Raw genomic sequence first — 14,171 nt, 5'->3', positions numbered from 1 at the left:
TGAAAAAAACTGAAACCCCCCCCCCATGTTATTTACGTAGTTCATTATTAAAAATTCGGTCACAGTTCCTATGATCACTGTTACATTGCATTTATGGCTTTAATTTGGTGATTTCGAAAAGTTTTTTGGTTTGGCCGTGTTTTTGTTTATTGTAGTACGGAGTTAGACTGATGGCCTTAATCTAAGTTGTCTTGTGGTTGTTGTTGTTGTTGTTTGACTTGCATCCCACTGGGATTATTTTGCACACAGCGTTGGTGTACGGTGCTATTTCAGGAATATTTTTGTTGGGTTTTTTTCCCCCCTAGATTTTCTGTTTGCACAGTCACACAAAGTCACTTTAAGATGTTTTTCTTGTTCGTGTTTTAGTCTTTTTGCTTGTTGTGGTTGCACCCGATTCAAGAGCCGAATGGCTCACAGGGCTATACCAAAATAAATTAAACTGGACCCCCCCCCGCCCCCCAAAACGGACGTCACAGCGTACGCTGGGCTGGCGATCGAAGTTGCCGTGACGTAACCGCCGACGCCAGGCAGCAAATGCAGTTGTGACGGCATTCAAACGCACGCTACGTGACGTCATTGTTCACCGCGCACTCTGAAGTCGCCGATCGCAGTCGTGGTGACGTCACCTCACAGCGTTGGTGTGCGCGTGGTGACGTCACCAACATTATTGTAAAGTTTAGAATCGGAGTATTCATTCGTAGTGGAGGTGGAATCCGATGAATTTTATAGTTTTATATATATTTTATTATTTTATTGTTTCCCTTCAACGTGACTTTACCGAAAGAACCAAGAATACGAGCTATGAAGCTATTTTTTTCACAAATGCCAAAGAATAAGCCCCATCATTTACATTTTACTTTTGTTGAGGCCACACGCGATTTTATTGACGAAAGTGTTGAATTGTTTGTTTGTTCACCGCTGCCAACGCAGCACCATCGGCCCAGGGGTTTGATGTTATTTTTTTTATTTCAAAAAAATTAAATTAGCGCGGCACGAGCACTTAACGTTGAACACGGGTACATTTGAAGAATCGATTGCGTGTAATCGACAAGCACGGATCGCGCGCCGTTGGCCAAGCGCAGTTGTCGGAGGGCTTTAGAATCTAAACTAAGATTGACGAATCGAAGAGGTATCGATTTACATCTCGGTTCATATCGTCGTGGGGGAAGAAGGGGGTGTGAATCGATTGTAGAATCGAGCCGCGCTCCTAGTTGGAATCGCGTTGCGATTCGGGTCGCGAGCTGCTGGGAAATTTGCCGAGGCTCGTGTCAAGCACCGCAACAACCACAACAACAGCAACAACAACAGCAACCACAACAACCACAACAACAACAGCAGCAACAACAACCACAACAACAACCACAGCAACAACAACCACAACAACAGCAACCACAACAACAGCAACAACAACCACAGCAACAACAACCACAACAGCAACCACAACAACAGCAACCACAGCAACAACAGCAGCAGCAGCAACCACAACAACAACAGCAGCAGCAACAACAACCACACTGCTGCAACAACCACAGCAGCAACAACAACCACAGAAACAACCACGACAAACACCACCACAACAACCACAACAACAACTGCAACAAAACAACATTCACAGCAACAACCACGACAACAACAACCACGACAACAACGCGCGACACACACACACACACGCGGGTGTCGGGGTAACAACACTCCTCACGTCACCTAAGCCGGGCGACCTTCAGGCCTGCGGGCCCCAACGGAGCCCTCGCCTCGCCCGCCTCGCCGCTCAAGTTCACCCGGGGTGAGTGTGCGCCGCTGCGTGGAGGAGGAGTAGGCCAAGTACACACCCCGACCCACGCGGCTGTAGAGCGAGCGGCGGCTTCTGGCTGACGCCGTGGAACAAAGACGGCGGTCGCCGCGTGCGTTCGGACGCCCTTCTGCCGGCCGTCTGGAACATTCTGCCGGACTCGCATAGTCACTCGCGTAGTCACTCACACAGTCACTCACCCACTCGCACAGTCACTCACCCACTCACATAGTCACTCACTCACCCACTCACACAGTCACTCACTCACCCACTCACACAGTCACTCACCCACTCACATAGTCACTCACCTACACACATAGTCACTCACCCACTCACATAGTCACTCACTCACCCACTCACACAGTCACTCACCCACTCACATAGTCACTCACCCACTCACATAGTCACTCACAGTCACTCACCCACTCACATAGTCACTCACCTACTCACATAGTCACTCACACAGTCACTCACACAGTCACTCACCTACTCACATAGTCACTCACCCACTCACACAGTCACTCACCCACACACAGTCACTCACCCACTCACATAGTCACTCACTCACCCACTCACACAGTCACTCACCCACTCACATAGTCACTCACCCACTCACATAGTCACTCACACAGTCACTCACACAGTCATTCACCCATACTCTTTGGTTCTATTGGGTAAAGTCACGTAGGTGAAAATAAAATAACAAAAAATCACGACGTTTCGGCCACAACACAAGCGGCCTTCATCAGGTGAGCTTAAAGGTCGTGATCTAAGCGTGGCTTCTCCCACTCCAGCGCTGTCCTCCAGACAGTCTCGTCCCTTCACCTGATGAAGGCCGCTTGTGTTGTGGCCGAAACGTCGTGATTTTTTGTTATTTTATTTTCACCTACGTGACTTTACCCAATAGAACCAAAGAGTATGGATCCTAGCAGTCACGAAAGCTTTAAATCTAGAGTAGTCACTCACCCACTCACATAGTCACTCACCCACTCACATAGTCATTCACCCACTCACATAGCCACTCACCCACTCACATAGTCACTCACCCACTCACATAGTCACTCACCCACTCACATAGTCACTCACCCACTCACATAGTCACTCACCCACTCACATAGTTACTCACCCACACACTCATCCATCCTCCGATTAGCACGGTTGGCTACGTACGTAGCGAAATAAGTTCAACGTACTGTATATACATAGACTCACATAGTCACTTACCCAGTGGATCCATGCACGTCCATAGGCCTCTAATGTGACGGCCTTAAACAGGTGAGCAAATTTAAACAAGACATGACTCTCTAAGTCTGTGGGTCTCGCAGACTCTCTACGTGAGTATGGGGTCTCTACGTGAGTCGATGGGGTCTCTACGTTGTTTATGGGTCTCTGTGTGAGTCTACGGGGTCTATGTGTGAGTCTATGGGTCTCTGCGTGAGTCCATGGGTCTTTCTGTATGTCTATGGGTTTCTATATGAGTCAATGAGTCTCTCTGTGAGTCTATGGGTCTCTGTGTAAGTATATGGGTCTCTGTGTGAATCTCTGAGTCTCTGTGAGTCTGTGAGTCTCTGTGCGAGTCTATGGGTCTATATGTAAGTCCATGGGTCTCTATGTGTGTCTATGGGTCTGCGTGAGTCTGGGCCTCTACATGAGTCCATGGGTCTCTATGCGTGTCGACGTGCTGTGCGTGTTGCCAAGCTGCATTGACTTGCTGTGTTGACTTTCTGTGTGTGTTGCCTTGCTGTGTGTTGATGATGCGCTGTGTTGGTGCACTGTGTTGGCAAGCTGCATTGACTTGCTGTGTGTGTCGGCTTGAAGTGTTGACTTGCTGTGTGTGTCGACTTGCTGTGTGTTTCCGTGCAGGTGTAGGCAGCTCTGCCGTAGCCCTCATGCTGGTGGTGCCGGTTTCCCGCTTGGCCTCCGCCCTGGCTCCCCGCGCCTGCGCCCAGGCCTGGAGATCTCCCCTCGGGGTGCAGCCGCTCGGTGCGGCCTTCATCACCGCCACCACCATCGTCCCGCATGTACGTCAGCGCCACCTTTGTGGTTGCGATGGTGGTGGTGGTGGTGGTGAAGACCGCTCAGTGCAGCCTACATCACCGCCACCACCGCCACTGTGGTGGTGGTGGCGGCCGCGTGTCCGGGCGTTCGTTTTTCGCTCTGCGTTCTCCCCCGTCCCCCCCCCCCGTCGCCCTGGCTCAAATCGGCGAACGGCAAGAAAGAGAGGCCCCCTTGGTCGATCCTTCGCAGATTTGCCTCCCATTGCTTCCTCTCGTCTCTTTGATTCACCCCCGTGCCCTTCGCCTGTTGTAGGCCCAGGGGCAACAGCGGCGGCGGCGGTGGTGGAGGGGGGGCCACTGGGGCACCCCTGCGGGGGTCGTGAACCACGCGCGACCCCGCGACCTCGGCCCCCCTTTGCGGTCGCCGTGGTCGCGAGGCCTCTCCACGGCAACGCAGGGGGGCGGCGGTGGCTCCTCGTACCGGCGTGGGCGGAAGGGACACGGCAAGGACGCTCGTCCGGAGGAAGATGACAGCAACGAGGTGAGCGGGAGGGAGCGACGAGGCGAGCGGGACGGAGCGACGAGGCGAGTGTTAGGGAGCGACGAGGTGAACAGGAGGGAGCGGCGAGGCGAGCGGGACGGAGCGACGAGGCGAGCGGGACGGAGCGACGAGGCGAGCGGGACGGAGTGACGAGGCGAGTGTTAGGGAGCGACGAGGCAAGCGGGACGGAGTGACGAGGCGAGTGTTAGGGAGCGACGAGGCGAGCGGGACGGAGCGACGAGGCGAGCGGGACGGAGCGACGAGGCGAGCGGGACGGAGTGACGAGGCGAGTGTTAGGGAGCGACGAGGCAAGCGGGACGGAGCGACGAGGCGAGTGTTAGGGAGCGACGAGGCGAGCGGGACGGAGCGACGAGGCGAGCGGGACGGAGCGACGAGGCGAGCGGGACGGAGTGACGAGGCGAGTGTTAGGGAGCGACGAGGCAAGCGGGACGGAGTGACGAGGCGAGTGTTAGGGAGCGACGAGGCGAGCGGGACGGAGCGACGAGGCGAGCGGGACGGAGTGACGAGGCGAGTGTTAGGGAGCGACGAGGCGAGCGGGACGGAGCGACGAGGCGAGTGTTAGGGAGCGGCGAGGTGAACAGGAGGGAGCGGCGAGGCGAGTGTTAGGGAGCGACGAGGCGAGCGGGACGGAGCGACGAGGCGAGCAGGAGGGAGCGGCGAGGCGAGTGTTAGGGAGCGACGAGGCGAGCGGGACGGAGCGACGAGGCGAGTGTTAGGGAGCGACGAGGCGAGCGGGCGCGTGTGTGTCCATGATCATTTCAAAAGCTCAGGCCTGCGAATCGCGGCCGCGCGAAAGGGGAGACGGGAGGATGTTACTTTCGAGGGAGGCTGCGTTTTGACATCTGGCAAGAGAAGGGAGGGAGTTCGGACGAAGAGCGGAGGGTCTCTTTTGACCGCCGGAGCTGAATGGGAGCAGGGAGTTGACAGCGCTGGGTGTCAATGGAGGGGCGGTGGGGGACGGAGAGCGACGGGGTCAAAAGCGGGGGAGTCGATGATTCCACCCTCCATTTTATTCCGTCGCGACGGGCAAGCGGTCGCGAAGAAACGACGGCCGCGCCGCGTTTACGAGAGGCGCGCCTTGGGAGGCGACCGCCATGCTCCAGACGGCGGCGCGGAATTACGCTCGGGGGCGGCTCGTGGGATATTTAGTCGAGGCACGTGTGGGGTAGTTTTCTGTCGGGGAGGGCGCAGTGAAGGTCTGGAGCCGATTTGGGGAGCGGGGAGTCGACAGCGCAGTTGGATGGGGGAGCTTTGGGAGAGATCTCAGGGCCGGTTATTCCATCGTCCCTTTTTCGTCGCGACAAACGGGGAGGCCGTGGTCACCGCGGTGAGACCCTGCCGCTCGTCGTTCTGCAGGAGCAGCCTGGCGAGGAGGATGAGGAGGAGGAGGCTCCGTTCGTGACGCAGGAAGGTGTCGTGAAGGACTACAAGGACCTTGAAAAGACGGTGGCTTCCTTCCGATTTGACCTCGTCATGAAGGCCGGCCTGGACATCTCAAACAAGTGAGAAGCACATCATGGTCATCAGCGCCTCACGATTATCACGGTTGGCTATCACGTAGGGTGCGAAAGAAGTTCTCCGTACGCACGTTGTCATCGTCGTCGTTGCGAGCGTGCTCATCACTGCATGTGTGCACTGTCTGATGTCTTCCGTCTCGTGCGCGCTTTCTGGTACGCTTGCGTCGTCCGTGATGTCTGCGTCGTCCATTACGTTTGTGCCGTCCGGTACGTTCTCACTGTCACGTCGTCGGCCTGCTCCATCTCGTTTATTCGTGTTGCACACCTCATTCCACCTCGCCCGTGTCGTTCGCGACAAACGACGATGACGAACCCTTGTTCCCGTTCGCAACGCTTGGCTACGTCGACGCCATAGGTCGGTCTCGCCTCTTCCCCCCACCCCCCTCCCCCACGTGCACCAATCAGCGTGCGTTGTGACAAGCGATTCGGACGGACGGCTCGCATCACCTTAGTGTAGCGTCACCTAGCGTCACCCTAGCGTCACCTAGCGTCACCTAGCGTGACCTAGCGTCACCTAGCGTCACCTAGCGTCACCTAGCGTCGCCTAGCGTCACCTAGCGTGACCTAGCGTCACCTAGCGTCACCTAGCGTCACCTAGCGTCACCTAGCGTCACCTAGCGTCACCTAGCTTCTCTGTAGCGTCACCTAGCGTCACCTAGCGTGACCTAGCGTCACCTAGCGTCACCTAGCGTGACCTAGCGTCACCTAGCGTGACCTAGCGTCACCTAGCGTGACCTAGCGTCACCTAGCGTGACCTAGCGTCACCTAGCGTGACCTAGCGTCACCTAGCGTCACCGTAGCGCTGCGTCACCTAGCGTCACCTAGCGTCACCTAGCGTCACCTAGCGTCACCTAGCGTCACCTAGCGTCACCGTAGCGCTGCGTCACCTAGCGTCACCTAGCGTCGCCTAGCATCACCTAGCGTCGCCTAGCGTCACCTAGCGTCACCTAGCATCACCTAGCGTCACCTAGCGTCACCTAGCGTCACCTAGCATCACCTAGCGTCACCTAGCATCGCCTAGCGTCACCTAGCGTCGCCTAGCGTCACCTAGCGTCACCTAGCGTCACCTAGCGTCACCTAGCGTCACCTAGCGTCACCTAGCGTCACCTAGCATCACCTAGCGTCGCCTAGCGTCACCTGGCGTCGCCTAGCGTCACCTAGCTTCACTGTAGCGTCACCTAGCGTCACCGTAGCGCTGCGTCACCTAGCGTCACCTAGCGTCACCTAGTGTCACCTAGCGTCACCTAGCGTCACCTAGTGTCACCTAGCGTCACCTAGCGTCACCTAGCGTCACCTAGCGTCACGTAGCGTCACCTAGCGTCACCTAGCGTCACTTAGCGTCACCGTAACGTCACCTAGCGTCACCTAGCGTCGCCTAGCGTCGCCTAGCGTCGCCTAGCGTCGCCTAGCGTCACGTAGCGTCACCTAGCGTCACCTAGCGTCACTTAGCGTCACCTAGCGTCACCTAGCGTCACCTAGCGTCACCTAGCGTCGCCTAGCGTCGCCTAGCGTCGCCTAGCGTCGCCTAGCGTCACGTAGCGTCGCCTAGCGTCGCCTAGCGTCACGTAGCGTCACCTAGCGTCACCTAGCGTCACTTAGCGTCACCGTAACGTCACCTAGCGTCACCTAGCGTCGCCTAGCGTCGCCTAGCGTCGCCTAGCGTCGCCTAGCGTGACCGTAGCGTCACCTAGCGTCACCTAGCGTCACCTAGCGTCGCCCAGCGTCGCCCAGCATCACCTAGCGTCACCTAGCGTCACCTAGTGTCACCTAGCGTCGCCTAGCGTCACCTAGCGTCACCTAGCGTCACCTAGCGTCACCTAGTGTCACCTAGCGTCGCCTAGCGTCGCCTAGCATCGCCTAGCGTGACTGTAGCGTCACCTAGCGTCACCTAGCGTCACCCAGCGTCACCTAGCGTCACCTAGCGTCACCTAGCGTCACCTAGTGTCACCTAGCGTCGTCTAGCGTCACCTAGCGTCACCTAGCGTCACCTAGCGTCACCTAGCATCACCTAGCGTCGCCTAGCGTCACCTAGCGTCACCTAGCGTCGCCTAGCGTCACCTAGCGTCACCTAGTGTCACCTAGCGTCACCTAGCGTCACCTAGCGTCACCTAGCGTCACCTAGCGTCACCTAGCGTCGCCTAGCGTCGCCTAGCATCGCCTAGTGTGACTGTAGCGTCACCTAGCGTCACCCAGCTTCACCCAGCGTCACCTAGCGTCACCTAGCGTCGCCTAGCGTCGCCTAGCGTGACTGTAGCGTCACCTAGCGTCACCTAGCGTCACCTAGCGTCACCTAGTGTCACCTAGCGTCGCCTAGCGTCACCTAGCGTCGCCTAGCGTCACCTAGCGTCGCCTAGCGTCACCCAGCGTCGCCTAGCGTCACCCAGCGTCACCTAGCGTCACCTAGCGTCACCTAGCGTCGCCTAGTGTCACCGTAGCGTCACCTAGCGTCGCCTAGCGTCGCCTAGCGTCACCTAGCGTCACCTAGCGTCACCTAGCGTCACCTAGCGTCACCTAGCGTCGCCTAGCGTCGCCTAGCGTCACCTAGCGTCACCTAGCGTCACCTAGCGTCACTTTAGCGTCACCTAGCGTCACTGTAGCGTCACCTAGCATCACCTAGCGTCACCTAGCGTGACCGTAGCGCTGCGTCACCTAGCGTCACCTAGCGTCACCTAGCGTCACCTAGCGTCACCTAGCGTCACCTAGCGTGACCTAGCGTCACCTAGCGTCACCTAGCGTCACCTAGCGTCACCTAGCGTGACCTAGCGTCACCCAGCGTCACCGTAGTGTCACCTAGCGTCACCTAGTGTCACCTAGCATCACCTAGCGTCACCTAGCGTCACCTAGCGTCACCTAGCGTCACCTAGCGTGACCGTAGCGCTGCGTCGCCTAGCGTCACCTAGCGTCACCTAGCGTCACCTAGCGTCACCTAGCGTCACCTAGTGTCACCTAGCATCACCTAGCGTCACCTAGCGTCACCTAGCGTCACCTAGTGTCACCTAGCATCACCTAGCGTCACCTAGCGTCACCTAGCGTCACCTAGCGTCACCTAGCGTGACCGTAGCGCTGCGTCGCCTAGCGTCACCTAGCGTCACCTAGCGTCACCTAGCGTCACTTAGCGTCACCTAGTGTCACCTAGCGTCACCCAGCGTCACCTAGCGTCACCCAGCGTCACCGTAACGTCACCCAGCGTCACCCAGCGTCACCTAGCGTCACCTAGCGTGACCTAGCGTGACCTAGCGTGACCTAGCGTCACCTAGCGTCACCCAGCGTCACCTAGCGTCACCTAGCGTCACCTAGCGTCACCTAGCGTCACCTAGCGTCACCTAGCGTCACCTAGCGTGACCTAGCGTCACCCAGCGTCACCGTAACGTCGCCTAGCGTCACCTAGCGTCACCCAGCGTCACCTAGCGTCACCTAGCGTGACCTAGCGTCACCTAGCGTCACCTAGCGTCACCTAGCGTCGCCTAGCGTCGCCTAGCGTCACCTAACGTCACCCTAGCGTCACCCAGCGTCGCCTAGCGTCACCTAGCGTCACCGTAGCGTTACGTCGCTCCGTAGTGCTGCATAGCGTCGCAACCTCGAGTTCCCCCCCCCCCCCGAGGTCACGAGGTCGCGCCCCTTCCCCTTGCGGTGTGGCGCAGGGCCATCGAGGACGCCTTCTACGCCAGCCGCCTGCGGCTCAACGGACAGAGGCTGATCAAGAAGAGCCGAACGGTAGGCGGCGAAGCCGGCTCGACCCCGGCACGCACGGCCTCGCACGGACTCGCCTAGAAATACACAGACTCACACGGACTCACACGGACTCACACGGGCTCGCGTAGAAATACACAGACTCACACGGACTCACACAGACTCACACGGGCTCACACGGACTCACACAGACTCGCGTAGAAATACACAGACTCACACGGACTCACACAGACTCACACAGACTCGCGTAGAAATACACAGACTCACACGGACTCACACGGACTCACACGGACTCGCCTAGAAATACACAGACTCACACGGACTCACACGGACTCACACGGGCTCGCACGGACTCGCACGGACTCGCACGAACTCACACGGGCTCGCACGAACTCGCACGGACTCACACGGACTCACACGAACTCGCACGGACTCGCACGGACTCACACAGACTTGCGCGGACTCATACAGACTCGCACGCACTCGCACAGACTCGCATAGATATGCACAGACTCACACGGACTCGCACGAACTCACACGGACTCGCACGGACTCGCACGGACTCACACGGACTCACACAGACTCACACGCAATTCGCACAGACTCGCATAGATATGCACAGACTCAAACAGACTCACACGGACTCACACGGACTCACACAGACTCGCGTAGAAATACACAGACTCGCACGGACTCGCACGAATTCACACGGACTCAAACGGACTCACACAGACTCGCGTAGAAATGCACAGACTCACAGAGACTCACACAGACTCACACGGACTCACACGGACTCACACAGACTCGCGTAGAAATACAGACTCACACGGACTCGCACGGACTCACACGGACTCGCACGGACTCACACAGACTCACGCAGACTTGCACGCACTCGCACAGACTCGCATAGATATGCACAGACTCACACAGACTCACACAGACTCACACAGACTCACACGGATTCACACAGACTCGCGTAGAAATGCACAGACTCACACAGACTCACACGGACTCACACGGACTCACACAGACTCGCATAGAAATACACAGACTCGCACGGACTCGCACGAATTCACACGGACTCAAACGGACTCACACAGACTCGCGTAGAAATGCACAGACTCACACAGACTCACACAGACTCACACGGACTCACACGGACTCACACAGACTCGCGTAGAAATACAGACTCACACGGACTCGCACGGACTCACACGGACTCGCACGGACTCACACAGACTCACGCAGACTTGCACGCACTCGCACAGACTCGCACAGATATGCACAGACTCACACGGACTCGCACGAACTCACACGGACTCGCACGAACTCACACGGACTCACACAGACTCGCACGCACTCGCACAGACTCGCATATAAATGCACAGACTCGCACGGAAACACACGGACATGGACACACCTTCACTCGCGCAAACGCACGGCCGCACAGGGCGAAGGCGTGGGGCCCTGCAATTTGCTCCCCGCCACTGCTGGTGCAAGAGCCCTCCACTCACGAGGGAGGGAGGGAGGGGGCAGGGGGGGAGGAAGGGAGGGGGCAGGGGGGGAGGGAGGGGGCGGGGGGGAGGGAGGGGGCGGGGGGAGGGAGGGGGGTGAGGGATGAGCGGTCAGGTCACAGGACGAGCGGATGACGAACCCGGGAGCTCAGCTGGTTCTTGTTATTATTACTGGCGAAGCATCACGGCTACTCGAATTGTCAATGTTGTAGTGGGTTTACTCTCCAACACACAACCGGTTAGTGATGTACTAGTAACGAATTGTAAATGTTGTAGTGGGTTTAACTCTCCAGCACACAACCGGTTAGTGATGTACTAGTAACGAATTGTCAATGTTGTAGTGGGTTTACTCTCCAACACACAACCTGTTAGTGCTGTACTAGTAACGAATTGTAAATGTTGTAGTGGGTTTACTCTCCAACACACAACCGGTTAGTGATGAACTAGTAACGAATTGTAAATGTTGTAGTGGGTTTACTCTCCAGCACACAACCGGTTAGTGCTGTACTAGTAACGAATTGTAAATATTGTAGTGGGTTTACTCTCCAACACACAACCTGTTAGTGATGTACTAGTAACGAATTGTAAATGTTGTAGTGGGTTTACTCTCCAACACACAACCGGTTAGTGCTGTACTAGTAACAAATTGTAAATGTTGTAGTGGGTTTACTCTCCAACACACAACCGGTTAGTGCTGTACTAGTAACGAATTGTAAATGTTGTAGTGGATTTACTCTCCAACACACAACCTGTTAGTGATGTACTAGTAACGAATTGTAAATGTTGTAGTGGGTTTACTCTCCAACACACAACCGGTTAGTGCTGTACTAGTAACAAATTGTAAATGTTGTAGTGGGTTTAACTCTCCAGCACACAACCGGTTAGTGCTGTACTAGTAACGAATTGTAAATGTTGTAGTGGGTTTACTCTCCAACACACAACCGGTTAGTGCTGTACTAGTAACGAATTGTAAATGTTGTAGTGGGTTTAACTCTCCAGCACACAACCGGTTAGTGCTGTACTAGTAACGAATTGTAAATATTGTAGTGGGTTTACTCTCCAACACACAAGCGGTTAGTGCTGAACTAGTATACTACACGAAAGGCTACATTACTATACACTACACTACTATCCACTATGATACACTACTATCCACTACACTATAATTGTAAACGTCGTGGGTTTACTTGTCCAACACACGACCGGTGAGTGCTGAACAAGTCACCGATCGGGCACTTTTCGTGGCAAAGTTGGGCACGTTTAGTTTACGTGACAGCCCCTCACGCAGTTGGCCGAGTCGTCGCCATGATGGGCCGCGGTGGTTTTAACGACCGCATCATTCATACTCGCGGGGGCCCCCCGGGGCTTCTCCCCCACGACTCTCTGCCCCCCCCCCCCCCACTCCCGCAGGTGCGCGAGGGCGACGTCCTGGACCTGCTGCTGCCGCTTCCCACGGGGGCGCCGGCCGCGGCGTCGGTCTCTGCGGCGAAGACCGACGAGGGGAGGAGGGGAGGAGGTGGAGGAGGTGGAGGAGGTGGAGGAGGAGGCGCCCAGGGGGAGGCGGTGGCACGCGTGGTGGTGCTGCATGCCAGCGAGGAGCGCTTGCCCTCACAGCGCTACGGCGTGCGCCTGCGCCGCTGGAAGCAGCTGCTGCTGCCGCCGCCCACGCCGCGCGGCACCGCCTAGCGGGGTGGGGGGCTAGCGGTGGAGGGGGGGGGGGGGCGGGTCTCCGTACTCACCGCTTTTCCACTGGCACACCCGAGCCGTGCCAGCCTCGCTCGCCGCCACCGCCGCCGTCACCCCGCGGGTAAACTTACCAGGCAAGGGCCACGCTGAGCGAGCGTAGTAGTAGTAGTAGTAATAATAGTGCTTGTTTTCAGGAGCGACACTGGCCGCCACAGACGGCTGCCTCAATGAAGTGGGTCGTCGTAGTGCGGGGAAATTTACAGCGGTGCCGATTGTTAACGTGGAGTGGGGGACGGGGGGGGGGAAACCGGGATGGACCCGGAGAAAAATCCACGTGACCACGGGGTGGGGGGGGGGGGGTGGACGTCGGGGGAGAGAGAGGGGAAGCTCGCCGTGTCCGTGAAACGGCGGCCATGCGGCGGATAGCCTCGCTCGGCGAGAACGGCGACGCCGATGGTGGATCGTGGTGGAGAGGGGGCGAGGCTCTTTGGCAATCTGTGATCCCCATCGGGCAAAAACACCGCGTCCACGGTGCGTACAAAAAACACGTGCGGCCTCCCACTTATTATCACCCACGCGCTCTCTCTCTCGCTCTCTCTCTCGCTCTCTACTGGCCTCCAATGTGCCGTGCAGCCAGGGCCATTGCCACCCGAAACGTCGCTCGTCATCGCCCTCATGACGCCACGCACAGTCGCTCGCCACAGCAATGAACAGCAAAACGTCGCGGCTGGTCTCGTCGGAGGCTGTCATCCTCCCGGCGGCGGCGGTGGCGACTTGTGGCCGGGCCGTCGAACAAACACGGCGGTGGTCACCGCATCGTCGCGCGGCGCCTTCTGATGGCGCTGCTGCGGCCGTCTGGAACGCTCTTCCTCCTGATGTTCGGAAGCCGCTGGGAGCTGTGCACTTTTAAATCATCACCTCGATTGAAAATGCATTTATTTAAAAACTGCTTTTTGTGTGCTTAGTTTGTTGTCCTTCCCCCCCGCACCTCCAAGTAGCACGGTTGGCTAGGTACGGTGCAGAAGAAGCTCAACATACATACACACACGCTACTATACACTACACAGTCCACTATACACTACACTATGTACTACACTACACTATACACTACACAGTCCACTATACACTACACTATGTACTACACTATACACTACACTATACACACGCTACTATACACTACACAGTCCACTATACACTACACTGTACTACACTACACTCTACACTACACAGTCCACTATACACTACACTATGTACTACACAATACACTACACAGTCCACTATACACTACACTATGTACTACACTACACTCTACACTACACAGTCCACTATACACTACACTATGTACTACACAATACACTACACAGTCCACTATACACTACACTATGTACTACACTACACTATACACTACACTATACA

General features: G+C 56.7%; 1 protein-coding gene across 1 annotated transcript; it reads left to right on the top strand.

Annotated features, from left to right (window-relative positions):
• The first annotated feature begins 687 nt into the window (after positions 1–687).
• MTRES1 (mitochondrial transcription rescue factor 1) lies at positions 688–13,704 on the top strand. The gene is made up of 6 exons (XM_032976743.2): positions 688–1,783; positions 3,653–3,810; positions 4,100–4,327; positions 5,705–5,850; positions 9,507–9,579; positions 12,480–13,704. The coding sequence occupies exons 2-6, from the start codon at positions 3,679–3,681 to the stop codon at positions 12,753–12,755; spliced, it is 855 nt and encodes a 284-aa protein (XP_032832634.2). The 5' UTR covers positions 688–1,783; positions 3,653–3,678; the 3' UTR covers positions 12,756–13,704.
• The last annotated feature ends 467 nt before the right edge of the window (positions 13,705–14,171 follow it).

The sequence above is a fragment of the Petromyzon marinus genome, chromosome 60 (genome assembly GCF_048934315.1).
Source record: "Petromyzon marinus isolate PM22_M1 ecotype Great Lakes invasive population chromosome 60, UKy_Petmar_22M1.pri1.0, whole genome shotgun sequence".
In the NCBI taxonomy this organism is placed as follows: Eukaryota; Metazoa; Chordata; class Hyperoartia; order Petromyzontiformes; family Petromyzontidae; genus Petromyzon; species Petromyzon marinus.
This window is presented reverse-complemented; position numbering and strand designations above follow the sequence as displayed.

Excerpts from the sequence above, each read along its gene's own strand:
- MTRES1 (XM_032976743.2), top strand. The coding sequence starts at position 3,679 with ATGCTGGTGGTGCCGGTTTCCCGCTTGGCCTCCGCCCTGGCTCCCCGC. Across the intron at positions 5,851-9,506 it reads GGCCTGGACATCTCAAACAA|GGCCATCGAGGACGCCTTCT; the intron begins GTGAGAAGCACA and ends GGTGTGGCGCAG. Across the intron at positions 9,580-12,479 it reads TGATCAAGAAGAGCCGAACG|GTGCGCGAGGGCGACGTCCT; the intron begins GTAGGCGGCGAA and ends CCACTCCCGCAG.